Genomic DNA, 24,596 nt, shown 5'->3' with positions numbered 1-24,596 from the left:
ACTCAGGATTTCCAGTACTTTTGGAACACCACTTCAATAGTTTATAACAACAGAGAACCAAACGCAGAACACAGCACATTTAAAGCCAATAAATACGTGTCAGTTGGCTGTACTCATTTACACGGCCATTTACACAGATCTGCACCTCATGCAAAGAGGTAACAACAGCTTACAGAGCTGCATCCAAGTTCAGCTGCACGTACCTTTTTCAGAAGCACCTGGTTGGTAACTCAGACTTTGAGTTCTTCTTATTTTAACCTCAAATTTGTTCAGCAAAGATTCACTCTAAATTGTATTTCTCTTACAAGTATCAATGGAAGTACAAAATTTCAGGAAGAGCATAGAAATCTCAGAAATTTTCAATGGAGGTACTAAATTTCAGACCCTCTCTATGACAATGGAAACTGCAGGAAGAGCAGCCCCACAGAATGCACCTTCGGATACACTTTGTTGCCTTAAGAGGCCTGCTGTTCTCCACATACCCCCCGCACTCTTCATCTGAACAGGAATTCCAGCACTACTGGCATCACTCCAGGCAGCCCCAGGAAACCACTGCATCCCAAAGGCAGAAACTTGAAAAGGTATAAAGCACTGTCATGCATTAAGGCTTTGGCATTACCTGAAGGAGAATAATTACTTCATTCATACAACACTATAGAAGCCACGCAAGCCACCCTCACCAGCACATTAAGTTAATCGTTTGGTATATTGTAACATATTACTTGTGAGTTCATCGTACCTTTCCTTAGAAGCTAAGGATTTGTTCCCAAAAATTAGAAAGCCTGTTATAGGACAAGTGGATTTAGCTTCTGTCAGACAAAAACAACACAGAGAAACAAAAGCTCGCATCATATTTATACGAGAAGTCACCAGTACTTGTTTCTTGCACTAATGCCATCAGTACAGGTATGAGGAGCCAAAGGAAAAGCAGGCCAGCTGTAAGAGGCTGGCATCACAAGATCTGAAGCTATAGGAAAATCCTGTTAGACAAGAATAAGACATTTTGCTGGGTTATGATGCTAGGAAGACTCTTGTGGAAACAAAAATACTGTCCTAAGCTCACACCGGCTTTCGAAAGGTTTTCCTAGATGTGGAACCAAACCGTGTTTAACCAGTCTCTTCAGAACTAACAGGATGCCTACAAGTACTTATGCAGCCAGGTGCTTCCATTCCAGTGCCAGTCTTTGCTATGTGTCTAGAGTATAGATGAACAGAGGGACAAAAGCAAGATCGCGATTTCTTTTTATTTTCTTAAGGTGTCACTATTAACACACATTAGTCGAGCTATCCTAGTAATCCCTACAGTGTAGCCACCTAGGGAATCTAAAATCATCTAAGATTTTATTAGCTCAAGAGACCACCGTTAAAAGCTTGGATTTTAGTGTTTATGGAATAAAAGTCTACTAAGCCTGACATTCCGCTTTCACCCTGTCAGACTAATGTGTGCTTTAGTGACAACATCCATTTACAAATCAATAATACATCATACACTGAGTATCATCCTCAGCTTTACCTCTGGAAAGTGCTAAATGGAGTCATTGAACCACCTATTTACAATTTCAAATCCTAACATATTTACAATAGAAACCGAAGTATTTAAAACCATTAAATATAGTGTTTAACTCTGCTATATTAGTTTACATGAACACAGCTTACCTCTGGCATCATATTTCCTGCTAATATTTCTGCCAGCAATTTAAGATTTAGAAAAAAATTGCTATTCCTGGAGGGAAAAAATAAAAGCTTAAAAACCAACCCAAAACCTCCAGGCATTTCAGAGCCCTGAGGAATTACCCACCCTAGACAGTCTTCAGGTAGAAGTACTGCAGTGTTCAGAGATGCTTCCAAACTCCAGGCAAGCCTTTAAAACCTAATGCATATGTAAAACGCTGAGTCAGTAATCCATCAAGCAGGTTTACTGGAGTCACTGCTACTGTTCAGTTTTTGCTCATCCATAGTCAAGAAGGAAACTGCTGCTTTGCTGTTTCTCCCTCCATTACATTCCCTCCACCTACAGAAAGTGTTGCGTGCACCACAGTCCAAAAGAGCTAGGTAGGCATTGTCTTCTCTTCTTTGCTGAAAGGCTGAACTGAGCCAGGCTTGACCCACGAGAGGCCAGAAACATGCATGTTTTTGCAGTGCTGATCTTCTGGCTTCTTCTAGGTAGAAGAAAATTAAAGTCAGAATTATTTGGTACCCCAAACTCTCTTATGTCCTCCCCCACTCATTTTAAGTTTGGCAAATACAAGCAGAAAATAGGCATCGTTTCCTCTTCTCAAAGAGGAACAGAATTAGTCTACTGCTTTAATTTCTCTGGATGTGCATGGCTTCTGTAGTACTACCGTGACAGCGCAGGAGAGCTTTAATGTCTTAGTTCATGCACTGCTACCCCATTATACTGTAAAGATTAACAGATACTCTTTGAATAGAGCATTTTGATTGGAAAGCATAGCCCAGCACCGCTGCACCGCTATTTGCAACATTTCTTGGTTCTACAGAAAGAAGAGTCAATCCAAATCAAAACATGTCAGCCATCAGCTCAACACTAACAGCTCCAGAGTGGCTCCTGAGGTACAGGAATTCCAAGGACAATAACCAAATGAGCCAGGGCTGGAGCAGAAGGAAGAGAGAGAATGCAGGACTTGGGAGCTTCCTTTTACAGGGAAGGAAAAGAAGATTCTCAGCTACGCTGATGTTTTGGAACAAGTCTCCTAACCCATGGAAATCAGGCTATTCTTGCTATCAGCAAACTACTCCAGCAACTAAAGCGCCATACGCACAGTAATTAATAACTAACGCATTCAGAGTGCACCTCCCTGCCGGTCCAACAAGGCCACCAGCCACCATTTCACAATCCTGAGGCACTGTGAATGGAATGACTTGTCATGCCACTCAGGGCAGACTCAGGACTGCTGTTTGCCAGCTCTTGTCTAGTGCAAAGAGCCATTTGAAAAATAAAAATAATAAATTGATTGATGGGGACAGTATGTTTTCAGAGAATATTTTTAAATCCTTAAGTTGTGCAGAATGAAGGCTTATTCCATTTGGATCTATTTCCAAGGAAGACAAGAAAACCTCTTCTACCCTCTGGTCCTGTGTGTGTTTGTGTGCTCAAAAGCCATTAGATAGTTATCATCACTACTTCAGCTCCAGCATAGATAAACGGCCATTGTTTGAGTGGTACTGCCCCTTGACATTACAAATATCAAAGGTATTGCTCAGGTGAAAGCTGTCATAAACCGTAACACTTGCTCTATCAGAGTGTCTTGTGATAGAAGCAATTGTAAGCAGCCTTTGATTAGCTCACGGTGCCTTATTAGAAAACAGCAGCGTTAGAAACATTAGCAAGGTACTCTGCTTGTGCTGCTTGAAAGGTTTTCAATGAGAAGAAAGCTTTCAAATTTTGATTAAATAATTAAACATCTTTGAACAACAGAGAAGAACAAAGGTGGGGATTGTCAGGTTATGCAGCACTACTGACCCTGACAAATGCAGGAGAAGCAACAAAGGCAGTCAGCAAATCTCTCCTTTCTCCTTCTTCCCTCCCCTTCCATCTCCAAACAAAAAATCTGCCAAATTTGCCAACAATTGTACTCAGCCTAACAAAGCTTTCTAGCTGGCTGAACAATTAATTGCTTAACACACTGAAGTTAGAACAGTGACATAACTGCTCTGTTAGGACTCCAGTTTCATCATGTCTGCAGATACAGAAAAAGAGTGGGGTAAGGTCTCCCTGGTACATGCTTATCTCAAAGAGACGTGGAACCTTTCTTGCCTTTTCAAGCAACAAGCCCTTTGTATAGTCAGAATCGGGACTTTGCACATACCTTCTGAGTCAACATCTTCTCTCTGGCTTCATCGTGTACAGCTGGATTCCAAGGAGAAAAACTATGGAGAAAGTATAGTTCTCTCTTACCTCACATTTTTGGAAACTAAAGCACAAAGCAGCAGTACAGCAAAACACAGCAGTTTTCCTTGGTCTAGTTTGCTGAATTTCAAGTCAACTACAAATCTGAGTTTTCAGTGTTAAAACATACAGGTCTTAAGGATTTAATTCACAGTGTCATGGATCTTTTCAGCATTAAATACAGTGTCTCATTATATAAGATTTACTCAATATTACACAGAAGGAAATGAGCACAGGAATAATCAAAGTACCTACAAACATACAAAACAAAAGGACAGCCTACTTCAGCCTATTTGCAGGGAAAGGCTTCAAATAAAAAATTATACCAAAACTTGCTCTCAAAACGTTAGGACGTGATGAATTTGCTCGTATTACTTACACGATTGCATAGGGATCCTCTATTTTGGGCTGATCAAATAAGTGACTGCTGCATAGTTTGACGCTGTCCACCACTTTACTTTTGAACAGCTGAATATCTTTTTCATACCTACAACAGAGAAATAAGCTATGTCACTTAACTGCAAAGAGACACAGGTTTGCTCTGGAAGCATAGACAGACTTGGCAAAACCTCAAATTCAGTTTCTAATGCAACCACCTCCAGAGGTATAGATCATGAATTGATTGTACAGATCTCGTTTCTACACTTCTATGCAAAAAATCTCTAAGAGGCTATGTCTATAAACACAGAAGATACTTACAGCACTGCAGCCTCAGGGTTCAGAGGACTACTTGTGTCAATCTTGTAGAAGACTCTGCGAGCATACATTAGTACTTGCCATATGTGATTATGATTTCGCCTAAAAAGAACAAAACACGGTGAAGAAAGAGCCTCTTTCAAGCTACCTATCAAAAATGTTACCACTAACCTCCATTTTGCAAATGCTCTTTTCACATCCAGTTCACCAGACATGGGATCTACTAGCGGATGGAAGACAGGCAGATCAAAAACCAAGCGCTGAGTTAGAAAAAGAAGAATCCTAACGTTAAAACTATTGGGTGAAGGTTTTTTGGTGGTTGTTTGTTTGTTTGGGTCAGTCAGATATTGCTTCCAAATACTAATCAACTGATACTGGATAACAGGAAAGCAGCCTGAAGTGATTTATAGCAACTGTGAAAGTGTAACCCAACATACCCAGGCTACATGCAGGGTCTTGTCCTCTTTCATGCTCATTACCAAATCAGGAAACTAATCCTGTGCGCCAACACAGGTAATATCAGATAAGATCAGATTAAAGCCAAAAACAACCCTCAGCTATTTGTGACTGAAAGCTTTTTAAATACTTGAACTACAAGCAATATTTTTTTTTATATCCTACAAATTTTTAAGTAAACTGTGATGACACCATGGTGTCTTCAGCTCTGCACAGTTAGTTTCCTCTGGCATTTGTGTGCTGCTCCGAAATAAAAATGTTTCAAAAAGAAGGCTTGAAATCCCCATGCTACTAAAAGAATTATGGATATATGAGAGGCATATGAGTTTCTTTAAAATCTTTTCAAGATACTCATTCCTACTAATTATGTCCTTCTAGAGGTGATAGCTTCACACAAATCTTGACACCAAGCAGACAGCTTCCTGACATAGCAACTCCTTCTCAGCTACAGCAGTTCCATACACCCACCCCCAATCTTCGTGTTAAAGAAATCTGACCAAGAGGGCCGGATGCTCTGCTCTGGAAAGAGTCAGATTGCCACATGTGTTTTTGTTTTGATGGGGATTTTTTTGTTTGTTTTTTTGAACAAGAATGTAATAACTTGTATTCTTTTCCCTAGAGGGAAAAAAGAAAAAATAACACCAGACTATCTATTCCCTTTCCCTCTATTTTACCAACTTTCAACTTAAGTTCTTAGTTCTTTGTTTCAATGCATTTTAAAACAGACATAGGCAAGAAATCCTGCCGTGCTGTGGCAAGCACAGCACAAGTACCTGCATTTTATGTTCCATTATAGGCTACGCAGAATTTGGATGCTAAGTGCTTCAACTTCGAGTTCCTTGCCAAAGAAGGAGCAGATGAAGTGTTGTGGTAAAGAACTGGTTGATTACTTGAATACTCTAATTAATCTAACCTCATAGAATTCACTCCACAGCAGTCTCAGTAATCACAGCAACAACTTCCTTCCACAGACATTAGGAAATATGTACAAGATGGCTCACAAACATTCCCAGCCAACTAAACAAAACTAGAACAAAACTAGTTCAATGAAATGAGAAGCTAACTGGTTTATTAGCTTTAACAGGAAGCCTTACTTAGAACACCAGGAAACCCCAAGACACACAACCGTGTCCACTTACCGGGCAGTCTCCATCTGGGTAGTTATCAGGAATATAGACAGTAAATTTAAATACACCATCCTGGTAGAGCCCATGTCTTATGAATATTACTCCAAACCACACTGCAAGTGAGAAAGTTTTATTGAGAAATTGGATGAATTTAAAAACAAGTATGTATTAAAAAATTTAAAGTTCAGTTTAAACTTACTTAATGCTGATCTGTAAGATGGCTGCACGTAGACACCTGGCAATTTCTGCTTAACAACCAAGGTACTGCAATTAGAATCAGTATTTAGAATAGCTCCACAACTACATTAAACCTACAGCAAGCTGACAGCAGTAAAGCCAGAATGTACGGCCAGTAGTTTAAGAGGAGACTTCTTCCACAAACTTGTACTCAATTCTCAAGGGCAGATTGCTCAGGGAAGGAGGAGGCAGATAACTAGCAAGACCATACACGTTCACTCTGCTTTTCCTAGCTCTCCACTAAAGAAGCTACTAAGAGGAAATATTATTTCTCCTGAGAAAACTGTAAGCAGAGAAATAGAAACAACTTATTTCCCCAGAAGATGCATTTAATGCTTGTCAGCACCATGTGATTTCCACTTTTCTACTCAATTCCCAGTTCCAAAGTAAAGAGTAAAAAAAGGAATGCAATTAAATCTTTTTGAACACAGGCTTTCATTCAATTCCAGTTAATTTTGAAAGTTTACCAAAGCTTGAACTTTAATTTGAAACAATTTTGGAGTTTTAGGTAAGACTAGGCTGCAGGTCAACCAGGAAACATACTGGCAAGTGACCAAAGTAACAGAGAACAGAAAAGACAGGCTGGGTATGTTAGAAATATAGATCAAGTGACCACAGCATCTCATTAACAGTAGGGACCAACACATTTTCCTAAACTTGCACTTATTTGTTAATTCATTTCTTGTGAAGATGATCAAATCATCTTCAGTTACTTCATTTATCAATGACCCTTGAATTAAGAAGAGTTTCTCCCTCTTCCTTTATCCTTTAGGAAGCTCCATTTGATAAACAACAGTACTGCAGAGGAGAAGTGTGCTACTTTTACTGTTTTTCAAATTAATGAACGCAAGAACTTCCTTCTAAGTTTATTCAGCTATAGTTGTAAGGTATGCAGATTTTACTGAATACTATAAATAATAAGCTGAAATACTCACTTCATACATTTTCCAGTTAGTTGCCATATAGGCCCATTAAATTAAACTCAGCTTGCTTGCACTAGTAAACAATAATACTAAAGAAAAGCATTGACACATCTCTCTGCTAACTATTTTCATACTTTACGCGAATTTGTTAAATGAGAGGAATACAAAGTATTCTGGCATGCTGCAGAAGACATTTTTCTTGAATTAAAAAGTCAGAATCAGTTGCCTGAACAACACGTTTTATGTTTCGAGAGTTCTCACTTTCAACTTAATGGTTAAATGCAAGATCTGAAGCTCAGTATTGCATCAAGACTCCAGGGATTTCATTCCAAAAGGCACTGCATACTTGAGAATCCAATACGTCTACTACTGACAAAGTCTCTCCAGCTTTATGGCATAAAACAGCTTAAGTAACTTCATATAACTTATAAGTTCTGCAGACATACAGATTTGTGTGCTCCCACAGTACTCTGCACATCACTAGACTGGATCAAATGCAACTGATCAAACTGATCCAACAAAAACTCTTCAAATTGCAGTGACTTCTTCCTCCCAAGTACCACTAAAGACAGGAAGACACACAGCCCTCCTAATAACCATTTAATAAGCACTTTCAAGTGTTCCACATCCTATGTCCATTATACAGTGCCCTACCTTCATAACCATCTTCCTACTAAACACCTGCTTGCTTCTGTTTTATTGATTATTTAAAATATTAGGTATTTCTGACCAAAATGCTATGAGGATAAGTGGTGAGGTAGACCAGTTTTGGTAGACCCAAAATGTTTTTACTTGAAGACTGAGAAATACAAAAAAAAAATAAAAATCAGAAAATCACATCTAAACACAGCCCTTACAATTTCATCCCTTCTCCTCCTCTGCCACCTCAAGAGGCTGAGGTTCCTGCTCCAAAAGAATTTGGTGGAACACAGAGCTTTACTGCATTCTTCAGCAACTATGACAGAAACACCACTAGAGACAAGCACTAGATCCCTGCAAGTTTTTTTCACTGAAGTATACACCCAGTAACCTAAAAGAGAAAAAAAAGAGCGAAAACCCACAATTCTGCTAGGAGGGAATACTCCAAATAAAAAGGCCCATAAGAAGCATGTGTTCCATTTGTCGACTGGGACGATGCGGCAGGGGAGGCAGGCTTAGTTATTGGCACAGCGTTCTTTGGAATAGAAGGTAACTGTTTCTTTGTAGAGGTTCGTGGAGGACTGGTTCTCAGCTCTCCAGTCGAAGTCTTCTCTTCAGCTTCAGGTCTCTGTTAGATTAAAAGAGAACCGTGGCATTAGAGGTTGGAATTCAAAGTATTTAACATAGGAACATGTTTTAACACAGGCTTAAACCCGTCCTTAGTAATTACAAGTTCGGCCAATGAAACTCGTCTTGGGTTTTGAGGTTCTGGTTTTTTTTTGGGAGCAATCTTCTTGGGTTTTGTTTTGTTTTTAGATAAACTTCTATTCAATCAAGCCTATCCTACAAGTGCAAAAGCATTTGAGGCTAGATTGGAAACCTGCAGATTAGGACACAGAGGTTTGTACTTATTTAGAAACTAGAACCAGGTAACATATACCACCAGCTTAAAGTCGGGCTATTTCCAGCACATCAAGATAAATCACTTCCACTGACGCGCACCCTCACATTCATTCTTCAAAGAGTCGCTGAGAAGTACTGTAGTAAAGCTGAGAAGAAATCAGAACTTTCTACAGAAAACTTAGCACAGGTGGGAAGTGAAACATGTGAAAACAAACATCTCACTTGACACTGATCATGCAGCCTGTTCCCACCGTGGGAGAATCACTGGTTGACAGTGACATCAAGCCCAGGTTAAATAATTTTGCTCTAACAGCCTTTTAAAGCCTATGTCATTTCACAAATATACACATATATATACGCACAGACTTTTGTACTTTGTGGGTCACTGCTACGCTGATAGAGATCACTATTAGGTACAGACCTCAAAATCATTCCAGAGGCTGCCTGGACAAACATGCAGGTTACAGACCCGTGACTAGGCTGTGCTGATTACAGGCACGATTTAGGGGATAGTGTTTTGAAATTCTTGAGACTTGGACCAGTAGCAATACCTACGCCTTGAGCACCATCAACCAAGTTATAGAATTTTCTCTATAGTAATGAAAACCTGAGAAGTAAATAACCTTAAAAGTGCTGTGCTTTTAGACACGGTCTCATGTAGCAAGTAATAGCACTAGACGCAATTCTGTCAGTGCTCACTGCACATGCAATACCTGGCTAAGGTCTACTCAAGACAGTAAAAAATGTCGTAAGAAGCACGTCCTTCAACTATTTGCACACATTTGTCTTTCCTACTTGAACATGCTTCAGATAAGACAGGTCATTGCAGCGAGTTCTGGAGAAGATTCCATTCACAGGCACATTCCAATTACTGCAAGTCACAGCCAGCTGACCCTTTTATTGAAGGCGATCCCAGCCCTCAGGATTTAACACCTTAGAGCACCCACTCATTATATCTACCTTGCGCACAGAACTCGTAGACATGCTCCAGAAAGGGTTCATAACGTGTATTCCAAATAAAGGACTGCAATTTTTCAATGTCTTCAGTTTCGTCAGGCTTCTCTGCTTTATACCCTAAAAATACACAGAATGAGTGTGCATCCTTACAGATAAACAGGACTCAATATATAAATAGGATTCAGATCTAATTTTGCACCCAGCTTTACATTCCTGTAAAGAGACCTTCTTGTAGTTAAGACCAACAGTAGCCAAAATTGCCAGAGCTCTCTTATATATAGGCTTCAGGACAATACTACAGCTGTCTATAAAATATTTTTGCACTTGAATGACTCCCTTCTTTCTGCTAAAACAATATTCTGAGAAAGACTCTGAATTATATTCTTTGTCTTGCCAACTGCCAAAGACCATCTATTGGCTCAGCACAGTCAATAAAGATCCTCTACACACACAAATGCTGAAAGTTACCGCTTCAGCGTTCACATCCAGCATCGGACAGCTCTACAATAGCTCACTCTTGCAGCATGGCCAAGGGCTGCCCCTTGCATACACTGCACACTGCAGGTTTCAGAGGCACTCCAGCTTGAAAAATCCCTGCCATTCCCAGGGCACGAGATGATCCTCCCATTGAGTTTGCATTATGTATGTGTCATTCTGCTTTCATCTGCATTGGTGCCCTGCCAGGAACAAACAAAGCCACAGAACACAGAAGATTTTCTGTAGCTATTTAATGGGCTCATTATGAGCGCTAAGCTTAATGCTCATTAGATCAGCAGTTCAATTACAAGGACTTCAGCAGTATTTGGAGTTTCAGTGTTGGTGTTTCGTCTACTGTTCAAGCCCTTCACACAGCTCCCCTTTGGGTATAAACTCCAGAAGTCTTTTTTTTTTTTTCCTCTTAAAAAAAAGTCCTGCTATTGTTTGTGCAAGAGCTCTCTCGCTTACACCACCTCATCTGGCACTGCCTGTTTCCCCCCCCCCCCCCTTTTTTTTTACCCCAGTCCTCCCTGTTTCCAATATTCCACCTCCCACCCCACCCTTTTTCACTACAGTAAGTTTTGAGACAGTACACTTTGCTTGATTTCTTTAATATTGAATCATAGAAACACTGACCAAGACAATTCAGAGGATGGGAGAGACAAAGACAGGACAGCACAAGTTATATTGTGATCAACACCCAATGTTTTCTACAGCAAACAAGTCACCACCACCTGTTCACACATTGCTTTGAAGGGTTTATAGAGAAAATGATAACGTTAAGATCCAAACTCTTCCCAAGACAATAAGAGCTAATCTTGTTAAAAGAAAAAAAGAATTAAGCCAGATTATTTATCAGAAAAAAAATCCTAGCGGTGCAAATGTTTAAAAGAAACTCCGGTATCAAATTGCAGTTATCTAACTACAGCCATCTAGATACAGAGCAGCCCAGCACTGAAAAAAAATGCAAGCACCATTCAGGAAAGTGATAAAAATTAATTCAGTCTCCCAGCCCCAAACCATGTCAGGCAAACATTCCAGGACACAATTCCTCCAGATATTTTTCCTCTTCAGCAGCCAGACAGACGCATCGCTCTGAGCCAGCAAAAACAGAGGGGCAGAGCAGGGGCACGCTCTGGGACAGCAGTGGAACAGCAGATGTTTTCACCTCTTCCCATCCCCTGTCTGGAAGGCAGAGCCCTGCCGGAGGGACATGCCACAGGCCCTTCCTCTTACCTGAAACCCAGCCAGACTACAAGAGTGAGATGCTTGGCTACCAAAAGACAAGACATTTCCTCAGGGACCTTCAGTGTGACCTGAGGGCGGAGGAACTGACGCACAGAGCGCCCGAGCACTCAGCTTTGACAAGAGCAAACTGCTGCGAGCTGAGGTGCAGGTCTGAAAACAATTAGCTGGAACCTGGAGTGATTATTACTTTATTGGTTTGGGGGGGGGGGGGAGTGTTTCTTCGAGGACTAACATAAACTGCACTATTCCAGAACTGAGACACAGGAGCTGAACAGGACACAGAACGAGGTATGTACATAAAGAACAGCCCAACCTACTACCAGCAAGACAGGAACTGATCTAGAAGCGTGATAACTGCTAGATGGAGTTCAGTCACCGACTCCACCTTTCAGAAAGCAGCCATACGTGCTCAGTACGCTCCCAGCCTTGCTGAAACGCTTTGCATTACAGAGATGCCTATTTACAAGCTATTAAGAACCAGTTTCATCTCCAAATAAAGCATTACTTTAGTCCTAGTTAGGATACAGAATAACTTCCAGAGATGATCCTGCACAGGGATCCTTTATCCAGCTGCGCCCCAGTAATAAGCGATACCCGGCTTTTCCCTTAACACGTTAAATTGCCCTCCGCCTCGCCTGTTAAGATCCTATGTATGGAGAACTGGTGGCCTCGGAGTGCCAGCCTCCCACACAGTCACTGAAAAAGCCTTTCAAGGTGTTTCAAAGTTGGTTTCTTTTGAATCATGCTCACTCTTTCTAGCTATGCTATACAGGAGCTCAGCACACTGTCAGCACAAGAAACCTGGCCTGTAACTGCTTATGCTCTCTAGGTCCTGCACCTAAAAATTTACTACCCTAGACTGATCACAAGTCATTACAAATAAAAATTACAATAATGAACTATCGGCACATTTCAGTTCGACTGTTGATCCTACTTCCCACCGTGAAGAAGGTCTGCAGCTGCCACGGGAGTGAAATCCCGACATCATTCAGAGATGGTTCTAGACAGTTCAGTCACTCAGCGTCACTCCTACAGCGCCTTCCACGAGGGTACCTGCTGCTAAGGCACTCTGGGGGGCTGCACCTACTGACAGCACCAGCCTCCCAGCAGAGCCCAACGCGCTGGTTTTCCTCATTTTATGAGGAAGGAGTAAACACCTCCAGAATCACCTCCCATGCTCCTCTCACGTCACCACCACTTACCGTGCCTCACCCAGAGAGAGGCTCAGCAGTGTGCTGCTCACCAATACCTTCTACTGATTTCTGCTGCTTCAGGAGCCAAGAGCAACAGCTACACTCCTGAGCTGCCCTCCTCACCTGGGCCTTTTATAATGTGTATCTTTTTCTCTAGTATTTTCCTTCTGGTACACCAACAATTAAAAAAATAAATAAGGTGAAGAAATACCACTTCAAATGCAGCTTCTTGATACGGCTTTCTGGCTTTTATTGACAACTCTCACTGCGGGAGTCCTCCTGTGGCTGGCCCAAACCACCTGCCACCACGAGGACAACCCTATGCCAACGTCCCCCAGCACCATACAGAGTCACCATACGTGAGGGCAGGCAGAGCACAGCTTGTGTGGAACTTTGTCAGTGCTATAAAATGGCTCAAGAACAACGAGCGAACAGAAAGCACAGTTTTAAGCGCTTGGCTTTTGCGCGTTTTCCTTTGCTGGACCAGATAGTTGTTAAGGACTCCTGCCATTGTTTGTGCCTGTTGGACCGTGTGTCGCGTTCTCTGCCCAGCATCAGCAGGGTCATTAGAATCACAGAGCCGTTAGGGTTGGAGAAGTCCTCTGAGATCACCTGGCCCTACCACCACTGTCACCACTAAGCCCTGTCCCTAAGCACCAGGCCCAACCTCTCCTTGAACACCCCCAGAGACGGTGACACCACCACCTCCCTGGGCAACCTGTCCCAACGCCTGACTGCTTTCTGAGCAGAAATGTCTCCTCATTTCCACCCTGAGCCTCCCCCGGTGCTACCTGAGGCCATTCCCTCTGGTCCTATCACTGGTTACCTGTGAGAAGAGGCCGACCCCAGCTCCCACACCCTCCTGTCCGGCCGCAGGGAGCACTCAGGTCTCCCCCGAGTCCCGCGTCCCCAGGCCGCCCCGGTCCCTCAGGCTCCTCGCAGGCCCCGCGCCAGGCTGACGCCCCGGGGCGTTGCAGCAGCCCCGCGGAGCTCGCCCTGCCCGCCGGGGCGCTCTCCCGGCCCCCGGCCCCGGAGGCCCACAGCCCCTGGCGAGATTCACCCCGCGGACACACGCGCACCGCGAGGCAGTTACCGCCCCCCGGGCCCTCAGAGCCCCCCGCCCCCCCCGACGAGACTGCGAGGAGCGTCGGCCCTACTCGCCGCCCCCCCTCCCGCGGCAAAAACTGGGTGAAAAAAGAGGGAAATGGGTTAAAAGCCGCGCACCTCGCCGGGCCCTCACCGCGCTCCTGCCGCGCCGCTCCCCGCCGCCCAGGCCCCGCCGCCGCCGCCGCCCCCCTTTAAGCCCGCCCCGCGGCCTCGCGCAGCCGGGCCCGGCCCCGCGCTCGGCCAATCGCCGGCCCGCGGTGCCGTGTCGTCACCGCGGGGCGGGGAGAAGCGGGTGAAGGCGGCCAATGGGGGCCGCCGGGCGTTGCGTGAGGTAATGAGGGCGGCTTCGCTCCCGGCAGCGGGTGGGGATGAAGGGTGCTGCGGGGTACGCCCTCGGGAAGGGGATTGGTCCGACCGCCTGTCCGTCTAGGGCGGGAAAACCAATGGGACAGGGGTGACGCACCTGTCAGTCCGCAGGAAGAGAGCGGCGGGGCGGGGGCTGAGGAACGCGAACCTCTCCCATTGGGCAGCGGGGCGGAGCGGGGAGAGATGCGATTGGCGGGCGCGGTCCTGGCTGACGGGCTGTGCGGGCCCCAAAATGGCGGCTGGGGGCGGGCGGGGAGCAGGGCCGGCCCTCCCAGGGCCACTGAGGGAACTGAGCAGCGCCGGCCGGACAACTGCGGTGTAATAAAGTTTATTCCCTGCTTTGCTTCTGAGAGCCAGAGCGCATCCAAACGCATGTCCTCAGATGAGCTTGACACCACTTAATTTAAATGAATACATAACGTACGCACTGCTAGGTCCCGAACACCGAACAGTGTTAAATAATGCTGCACGTGACAGCAAATACTTCAAATAAACTTAAGAAGACTGAATTGGTCCTGCGAGCTGAGCTAAAATACACAAGCCTCAAAAATTACATGGGGGACTGGATTCCCTTCTTAGTCACACCAGATGTGTATGAATTCTACTTAAAAATCTTACCTGACTTCCACACTGTATCAGTATTTTGACTGATACAGGTAACTACCCAAAAATGCTATGACTATATTGCTTACCTTAGAAAAGAGTTTCTTTTTCTAGGGGTTAGTGCCTGTTGAAAATAAGTTTAATAAAAGTCCTGTTGCTTTTTTCTTTGTATTCAAAGGTAGAAAAAAAAAATCAGACATTTATTTTTCCATTTTCATATCTCATTATCTATTCAAGCAAACATATAAACATTTTTTAGGTCTGCAGTGCAAAATCTTGAAGGTTTGTTGGATCAGCTTGAAATAGTATTAGAGGTCCATTATTGTGTAAGCACACCAAGAATGTCTTGGAAAATGACAAATGTAAGAGATGGACTGTCATTTGAAATTTATCAGCTTCAATTTTTAATCTTTCAGGAGACCGAAGAGAGAAGCTGTAAAATACAGAGTACCAAATTATTATACATTCATATTAAAATCCATTTTTTTTCTAGGCGTACTTGCATATCTGTTTCACCCAGAAGGCTAAATGCAGTAAGGAATTTAATTTAAAACAATGTCTTCAGGCTAGCATAGGAAAAAGGTGTTGGCCAAGATTTTCCACAATACATAGAATCATACCCCAAAACCATATATCCTCATACCCCAAACCTAAAATTGCCAAGCACGTGCCCGTTTTTCTGCTGATGAAGGGGGGCCATGATGGCTGCATCGTTTAAGGCATATGCAATATTACGTTTAATTGTCCAGCGTGCAAAGACCCTGATGGTTCTGACTGGGCCAGAATTTCACCTTGTGGTGGCAGCAGTTTTTAGAAATAAACTGAATGGAAGAGACACGAAGCAAGTTTAATGTATTTAATTACCTGGAGGGAGTGCTTAGCACCACTAGGTGGTGTTCTGCAGCTGTTGTAGTCGCGTATGGTGTGATCCACAGACAGCTGAGGGATGAAAACACTTTATTGACTGAAACCCTGTATATGCTGTATGACAAGAAGTGATCAGGGCTTGTGCTGCCAGCTGCAGATAAATGTGCATGCTTCTCTCCCACTGACATCCCCAGCAGTTCTATGGGGACACTGACAAAAATAATTCTGAAAAAAATACCATATATAGTTACACAAAACATCACCTCACTTGATAACTATCAGTATTAACATGACCTTTTTTTCCCTCCAAAACAAAGGGTGAAAGAACGTATTTTCTCTTTTTCAAAGCTAATAAGCAGAATTATAATCACTGTTAAAAACTCAAAGCCTTGAACATCTTTTCAAATGCAATTAATTCCCTTGTGGTTTAGATACTACAAGAAACACTATCATCACTTTATAGAACAATATACTTACAGATGAAAACAGTCAAGTAGTTAGGAGAAACTATCAGGCTTCTGAAATATGGTGGTAAATATACAAGAATACTTAAAAACAGGTATTTTCATTTTAAAAAAACATCTACAAAGAAGTCAGTGGGTGAGAGCTTATTCCACAACGCACAATGGTGGTTTTCTGTGGGGAGGAATACATCATGCCACAGTTCTCTCATCATTCTGAAGGGCAATAGTACAAACAAGATCTAGGTAAACTGGAACCGATACGTGCAGGTAAGGCTAGAGCTATTGAACATCTCTGCCCTTCTTGATAGGTAATGACAGGTATCTCGTAGAACCACAGAATGGTTTGGGTTGGAAGGGATCCGTAAGGATCTCCTAGTTTCAACTCCCTTGCCATGGGCAGGGACACCTTCCATTAAACCAGCTTGCAGAAAGTTATTTGATTTGTGAATGCCTTCCTAAAACTTATTACCCAGAATGGTAGTTCCCATACATTACTTCATATCTTGACAGAAAACGCTGTCCAGATCCATAATTCTCATAACATGCCCTGGGCTTGAGGTCTCTTGAGCTGCTTTGGCATACTGCTCCATGCAGATTTCAAAGCACATAGCATTCCTCTCAGTTCCACTTCGATTTATTTTAGTGCAAAACAAGCCTGGTAACAAAGTATAACAAAGGAAACATCAAATTAGTAAAGATGAATTAGAAGTAAAAGCTCTTAGGGACAAAATTGGAAACAAGAAATCAAAAACAACCCGCTCCTTGCTTAAACTTCATGTGATATTTCTCTGGTCGATTCAGCTCTTCTGCCTCTAAGGTGGGTCAGTGCTGGGATCCAGTGTTCAGAGGCATCAGAAACCCCACAACATCATCTAATGATAACAGTGCCCAATCGTCCCTTGCCTCCTCACTAACCTTATTGCTGGCATATATCATCAAAACCATCCTTCTTATTTTCGTATATTTTCACAAGGTTGAGATAAAGACCGTCTAATAGGACAGAAAAGGAAGGGGAAATAACGATTGTTCTCATCCTAAATCCAAAAGACAGCACCATACCAGCCACTAGGAAGAAAATTAACTCCATCCCAGCTGAAACCAGAACAACAGTATATTTATTTTCCTTGGGGAAGAGATAAGAAGAAACAGCCCGAACTGCATCATCAGAATCTGTTATTTAGTTCTTAGGGTCTCTGCTCTGTCAGCAACACTGTAAAACTTCAACTACAAACTCACTTCTTTAACAGAGGATCAGAAATATTAAATATATTTATTCCCTATAGGAAGCCTTTCATCTTGCTGGATTCACTTCATATAAAAAGTACATATGTATATAATATTCCGACACTTTTACATTTGCATGGCTGCTGATATATTCAACTACATCAGAGTTTGGCTGTTCCTGAATAGCAAAAGCTAACAATGACTAATTAAGGATCACACCACAGCCTTCAAACTATGCTTTCTTCAATGTGTCTCATCATGGACATTCATACCTTAATTTGTCTACTGATGAATTGAAATTCCTCATTTTAGATTTTTACAATCATTTTTTGATGGTTTTGAATGAGGTGTTAATTAGACTTACAGCTGTAATTACTATTTCCTTACCGATAAGGGTTTTGTTTGTTTGTTTTAAATACCTTCCTTTCATGGAATATTTTGATTCATAATCAGGTAAAACATACTTTCAAGTAAACATGCATATAAACTCACTCTCAGGAATAACTAAGGATTACAGAGTAACCATATTAAAGAATCTTTTTGAAAAATCAGTTTTGCAGAGAATAGTCATTAGAGTGCATCTGTATGAGACAACCGTGGCAAATCAGTGAACACAGCCCATGTAAACAACCTTTGATCAGCAGTTTCCACAATATCATTATGAACTCCAGTTTCTGCTTTAACAGTATGATATGAGTGAAAAGCAGGCCAAAACCAATTCATAACTGTGATTTTCCAGCTGAAAATTAATTTGTTGACTGAAAAATACCTACATAATTTCAGAGATGATAAGACATAATAAAGTAGGCCCATTTTTTCTCCACTCACACCTGGAGCCAGATCTTTACACAAAAGTCACTTTTCTCCTTTCATCTTCTTATTACTTTCCTAGTAAAGTGACATATTAAGCAGGTATGTAAGTGGTTGGTTATTTAAAAAAGCTGCATATTAAAGAATTTAGTGTATAGCTGATCAAAGAAGTGAATATGAAGAGTAAAGGCTGTGAGGTGAATATGCAAAGGAAGCTATCACATTCAATGAGCAACAGCTATGAACAGCTACCAAGATTGTGTCTGTGTAGCCCAACTAATCCAAGTCTAAATCGAGATGTTTTGTGGCTCTTTTGTCCAAAGCACATCATTAAAAATTCGCAAGCTCTAATATTTAGCCAAATAATTGGAACAGCCTCCCCAGGGCAGTGGTCATGGTGCCAAGCCTTCCGGAGTTCAAGAAGCATACGGAAAATGCACTCAGATGTAGGGTTTGATTTTTGGGTGGTCCTGTATGGAGCCAGGAGCTGGACTCCATGAACCTTGCGGGTCCCTTCCAGCTCCGGATATTCTATGATAATGCTGCATGTCCACTACATGAAGAAGGAGCATCTATCACTATAGACCAATTCAACCTCACATCTCAAATCTGAGAATTTAAAAGCTTACACAGTCTTTCCCTTCAGCTAGAAAAAACATTTCAATCATACAAAACAGTATTGGGCTCCTTGCTTCAAGAGGAATAAGAAAAGGCAGGATACAAACATGTCACCTAGTAAACCTTCATGCAGATAGAGACATGCTTAATTAAATAAATGCCACTTAGCAGCACTGTCTTCGGTGGGGCTCACCCCACCTTTTTGTGAGCTAGTCTTGGTCACTAACAGCCCTGTCATGCAGACTGCTACGGGAGGCTGGTCACCTCAGTATTCCAATAAATACAAGATTTGTAAGAAAGATTGCTTCTCTTCTCTCCAGATAAAAACTATATCCAGCACTACCTGCTGAGAGCTTGTAGCTCAGGGCACAGACGCTATGCTTGCATACGTAAAGGACTGAATGAAAACTCAGAAACGCCCCTCTCACTCCTCATTTGTTTGTTGCTGTTTGTCTTTAACTATCTGTATTCATATTTATGGCTTGAACTAAACAGAAATTCCACAGACAGTATATACAGACAATTACTGCATTTAGCACTTTCGAAAGCTAGACTAGGACTTGGTCTGAACGTTTACGTGAAAGGAAATCAAGGACTAACAGCCTCACGACCAAGGTACAGAAACTGCAGTCTGCCTGCCCAGTTCTGACTCGTCACAACTAATTGCAACTAGTCACAAGTTCGTGTTTTAAGGACATTAAAGACCAATTAAAAGTATTGAAAAACTTCCTGTTAACTTCAATACGCCTTCAGTTGAGATGCTTCATTTATGAATAAGAACTTAAGTTGCCCAGGAAATCCTCAATGGAACATCTCCATCCACATCTGTTTCATGGGCTTTATTTTTTAACTGATTTTTTTATTTTTTTCTAAGCCATCTGCAACCCGTTTTTTTTTGTAGATTAGTTGAAGTTTCTACCTCCCATTCAGTTCTATTTCCCAAAGGTACTGTGATTCTCAATTCATTCAGTCCTATCTTCTATGTCTTTGACAGAAGCACACAATGTTGCGAAATTTAATTTTTCTTCTCTTTTATGTGAGCAAGTAGTGCCTCTGCAATTTTGAAACAGTTTGCCTGTTTGTGGTTTCTCTTTATTACAAATTTCATTCTAAAAAATGCAAGAGTGTGAACTGAGATTAGATTTAAACTGAGCATGCATGTCCAAACATCATGAGAATTCCTCTATCAAATAAAACTTTCATCTTAATTATTCTTAATAATTTCCACTTTGCTAATATAAGGTCCCTTAATACCTTTGGAAAATGAAGATTATGAAAAAGAGACTATATGAAGATAATTGTCTCATTTTGCAGAATTTTAAACACCTTCTTCCAGATAGTAAATCTAATGTTAATTAATAGTGGGGTATAATATTAGATCTGTCTCTCTTATGAAAATCCCTGATAGAATGTTCCCTGATGAAGCAGTGTCTGTGTTATTTTATATATTAGTTCCAATTTATAGCAAAGCATACTGCTGAAAAATGTCAAGTAGCCAAGCATTCAATAGCCAAGCAAAGAGCTACCATCACCATTGAATTAATTTTCATTATTTAATTTCAAACTGTGTAATTACAAATAAACTTTCCCTTTCAGGGCCTTTGAAAATCCTGCCCACCAAAGTTCTGAACACAGACAGGTGCTCTGGGTATTTGGGCTAGAAGGAAATTCTCCATTTGCTATAAATTTATGAGCATATCTGTCTGTATGTGTTTGCACAAGTCTGTGTCTACAAAAGCAGGGTCTACCAACCAAAACAGCAATACGCTATCTAAGCCATCATGGCAGCTGCACACCAATCTGAGCACTGTATTTTGAGATAAACTGATATTATTTTCATTTTCTATAATATATATTTGAAAAGCCTATCAACTTATAAAAATGATTTGTCTGAAACTAATATATCTCTACTAAAAATATAGGCAACAACTGCTTTTAAAGGCCGTTGCTACTTCCTATCATAAATTGTATAATCATGCTCTTAAAAAGGAACGTGAAATTAAAATTGACTACAGCACTGCCTTAGTATTTTAGTCAGGTCTATTTGCAAGGTTTTTGCTTTAAAACAGTTATATCTCAGTCTTTAGACTAAAATGTAAAAAGTTTGGCACTGATTTTCTTTATGAGTACCAGTAAACTGGTATTAAACATATATTAGCATTAAAAATACAAACTTTTTTTGTTCCTGTTTTTATCTTTAACCCAACTTCAAGGGGCCTTATAAGTCAGAAAAAAAAAAAAGGATGTTGAACTGGCATCTGATTTAAAATCTGTGCTGAATATTTTGTGAGAAATTATTAGGTAATACGTGATTTTAATGCTAGTCTACTTATTAATGACTTTTCCTATTGTGTATATCCACAAAACATTAATATGTAGTATATGCCATATCTGTATATAGTTCTGCCTGTAAAATATGCAGGAATTTCAGTTCATCAAGCTGTGTCTTTTCTGGTGCTCATGACCTGGCATAAGTTTCACCCACACTACAGAATGATTTTTTTTTTTTAGAAGCATATAATGCACAAACACTTTTACAAGGTTTGTTTTGCTCCCCAAGACACACACTCTTATCAAACAAGAAACTATATAGGAACATAATAATATCTAGACAGTATAAAAAAAAAAAAAAAAAAAAAAAGAGAAAGTAAGCCAACATTAAAACAATACTAACACAACAGCTGCACTTCCATGTGAGAAAACCATTAAGTACACAACAGTTAATATTTCTTCCAAGCGCTCATTGTATCTCCTAGAGCCAAATCAACCATAATGACAAAATAAGCATATTTAGAATTGAAATCATCTTAATAGCAGAGATTAGAAAAAACCCTCCGTAAAGATAGGAAAATGAAACCCTCCATCCTTCCTTTCTTAGTGGTACTTGTGATTAATCTGAAGATTTATTTTTTTTTCCCCAAGCAATCTTAGGGGGTTGGCATTCTGACATTTCCTGTGATCGTCCTCTTTGGAAATCTGGTTTAAAACTTAGTGTTTACTAGATGAAAATATTTCAATCTGCTCCTATTGCATAGGATCAGTCAGGCCTAAAATTAGCTAAATAGATCCATATTTTGTGCACAACAAACAAACAACAAGCAAAACAAAACTCTTTACCACTGGTAATGCAGATTAAGACTATGGTCATCCAGCACTCCCACGTCGTTGAGTTACAGAATCACAGAAAGGATCAGGTGGGAAGGGAGCTCTTGAAATCCTCTAGTCCACTGCCCTGCACAGACAAGGATCAGCTGAAGCAGATTGCTCAGGACCACATCCAGCTGGGTTTTGATTATCTCCAAGGATGGAGTCTCCACAGCCTTTTGGGCAACCTGTTCCAGTGCCTGATCACCCTTGTGTAGTGAACAGCTTTTTGGCTTAGAACAAAAGCTGAAAGCAAAGATAAGTTATGAAAGAGGACAGGAGGAGAAACAGTATTGTGCAGAAAAATTGCCATGTAAACTGTAGCAGCCATGCAGAGAGGTGAAAAGATGTTTAGAAGTCTCAAATTTGAGAGCGAGAGAATTAATTTCCTTTTCCAACTCGCTATCTCCATCTAAAACTACCTGAAGGAAATTAACATGCCCTTACCAATCTCCTTTGATGAACGTTTTGTTATTCAGGAAGGACAATGAGAGTTAGAACAAATCTACCGTCACAGCGCAGGGGAGCAATGTACTTCACTTGCAAGAGAGAAGCAGCACTATGTTACTTGATACAGTGATTTAACAAAGTTTGATTGTAAATAGACAGTGACTTCTGTTTTGGTGGCAGGGTACATGCAGTGATTTACAAGACAGAGGGTTAAATATTTACAGGATAGAGGATTAAATTCAGTCATTCAAGATCCTCCCATTGAGCCATGAGGTTGGGAATGTAACCCCTTGCTTTCTAAACTCCCTGAACAGCTTGTTGTGTGTTATCCATCTCTCCTGAAACCACACTGAGCCAGTTGCAGCCACCACGACCACACACATCTATCACAACTGCCACTGGTAATTATCACTTGACCAGGGTTTTGGGTGAAAGGACAGGCTGTGGGGTGAGGGGAGCACACCACCACACACCGCTCGAGGTATTGTAGGATAGGAGTATCCGAGATTATTCCTGAAGCAGTAACAGCCTGGTCAAATAACACTGTTGCATCTCGCTGGAGCATGCTTCTGACACCTACGCTCATGTCTGGGTATCTCTTCTACCCTGCCACACATAGTTCAGTTGATGTCTTTTGCACAGGGTCAGATTTCGAATGCTTTATGCCATAACAACAGACTCCAGGAGAGGGTTGATAACAGACCTAATACAGTTTTCCCTAGGAAATTAAAGTTACAAGCCATGGCATACTTGGATAATGTAATTTTTGATTCATTCCACAGCATGGACTGTGATACCTAGTCAAAGGGTGATCCCAGCTGCTTTGTAGGTATGGTCATTCAAACAAAATGCAAGCTAAATACCAAATGCTATACCAAACTAAAAATGGAAACACAGTCCTATCTTGCATCTCCAAAAACAAAGTTAAAAAAAGCTCAGAATCAGCTGCCCATTACAATTGCTATGCCTCCCTGCCCCCCAAAGTAAATATTAATGTTATACCAAACACCGCCCAGGTATCTGATGTCATTACTTGTATTTAAAAAAGGCACACAAAGAGCCATGTACACATTAAAAAAAAAAAAAAAAAAAAAAAAAAAAAGTGAAATTCCTCATCAATTTTGTCAAAAACTACTTGGAGAAGACTCAATTACAATGAAAAAGAAAATAGAGAGAAAACGCTGGGAGATAAACACCTTTTTAGTCTAGTGCCGAAAGCTGTAACAAGAACCAATTTCAAGGAGATATTAAGTAAATATTTTAATAGTGAGAGTGATTAACCACTTAATCTAACTACCAGAAGGAGTTGGTTTTATATCCCTTCTTAGATGTAGATTTATTAGAGTATCTCAGAGTAGATTTATTTTGTTTAGCTACTGGGTTCACTTTAACATCGACTGGATGAAATGGAACAGCCTACCACAAAGTCTGGAGATGACTTAATGGTCCTTTTTGGGACTTCTCCGAATTCATGGGCTCTTCTGTTTGAATGTGGGCTTCCTGAGCTTGAGCAGCAGAAGAAACTATTCGCGTGTTAGTATTGCTACAAATCACTATCTCTTTTTGTATCTGAGAACTGTTAGATCAAATTTATACAAATAGAAAAGATGTCCTCAGGTTCAAGTGTCTTAAAATATCAGCAGTTCCTCTGACATACCAACAGAGCTCCACGCAGGACTGAATTAAAGAGGGAAGCTGAACACGAATGTATTCTCTCGGAGGCAGTTTTAGCTTGGTTTTTCACTTTCTTTAAAACAAACCATCAGGTACTTGGTGTTTGAAATACATTCAAAGCTACAAGTACTTTAGGCTCCTTGTGATTAGACCACTGAGATGGAATCACCCCCCAAATGTGGGCTCATTAGTATCGTCACATGGCAGTTACTGCTATACTAACTGTGCAGTGAAGGAGCTAAGGTTTACGTTACACACACGGATACCTCATTTTTACTCCCACCATCCATCACAGCAGAATCTACGGGAAAATGGAGTACAAATCATTCAGGAATTTACAACAGTAAGTTGAGCTAGTTCTGTGCTATATCATTTCTAGAAGCGGATGCCTTTGTTTTGCACCCTAAGGGCTGCTCATATGCATAAATAGCCACCTTTTTTCTGCTTCTGAATCACAGTGTCCAGCCAATACAAAAAAGATTATGAAGTATGAAAACTGCACATAT

At 41.2% G+C, this 24,596-nt stretch overlaps 1 protein-coding gene across 2 annotated transcripts; it reads right to left on the bottom strand.

Moving 5' to 3' along the window:
* Window positions 1–1,225: 1,225 nt before the first annotated feature.
* On the bottom strand, window positions 1,226–14,052 carry AKTIP (AKT interacting protein). 2 transcript variants are annotated; one of them, XM_035336956.1, is made up of 10 exons: window positions 14,004–14,052; window positions 9,849–9,962; window positions 8,408–8,613; window positions 6,386–6,450; window positions 6,199–6,299; window positions 4,775–4,863; window positions 4,607–4,705; window positions 4,287–4,394; window positions 3,828–3,888; window positions 1,226–2,159 (listed from the first exon to the last, which is right to left on the bottom strand). In XM_035336956.1, the coding sequence occupies exons 2-10, from the start codon at window positions 9,888–9,890 to the stop codon at window positions 2,049–2,051; spliced, it is 882 nt and encodes a 293-aa protein (XP_035192847.1). In that variant the 5' UTR covers window positions 9,891–9,962; window positions 14,004–14,052; the 3' UTR covers window positions 1,226–2,048. The 2 variants fall into 2 exon arrangements, with proteins under 2 accessions (XP_035192847.1, XP_035192848.1); XM_035336957.1 differs by having other exon boundaries at window positions 1,226–2,156.
* Between the last annotated feature and the right edge of the window lie 10,544 nt (window positions 14,053–24,596).

The sequence above is a fragment of the Oxyura jamaicensis genome, chromosome 11, assembly GCF_011077185.1.
Source record: "Oxyura jamaicensis isolate SHBP4307 breed ruddy duck chromosome 11, BPBGC_Ojam_1.0, whole genome shotgun sequence".
Taxonomy (NCBI): Eukaryota; Metazoa; Chordata; class Aves; order Anseriformes; family Anatidae; genus Oxyura; species Oxyura jamaicensis.
This window is presented reverse-complemented; position numbering and strand designations above follow the sequence as displayed.

What these genes read in the sequence shown, in the direction of transcription:
- AKTIP (XM_035336956.1), bottom strand. Translation starts at nt 9,890, where the DNA reads ATGAACCCTTTCTGGAGCATGTCTACGAGTTCTGTGCGCAAG. An exon ending in CTACGAGTTCTGTGCGCAAG is followed by an intron (nt 8,614 to 9,848) that starts GTAGATATAATG and finishes TTAATCTAACAG; the next exon opens with AGACCTGAAGCTGAAGAGAA. An exon ending in AGAGCATTTGCAAAATGGAG is followed by an intron (nt 4,706 to 4,774) that starts GTTAGTGGTAAC and finishes TGTTCTTTTTAG; the next exon opens with GCGAAATCATAATCACATAT.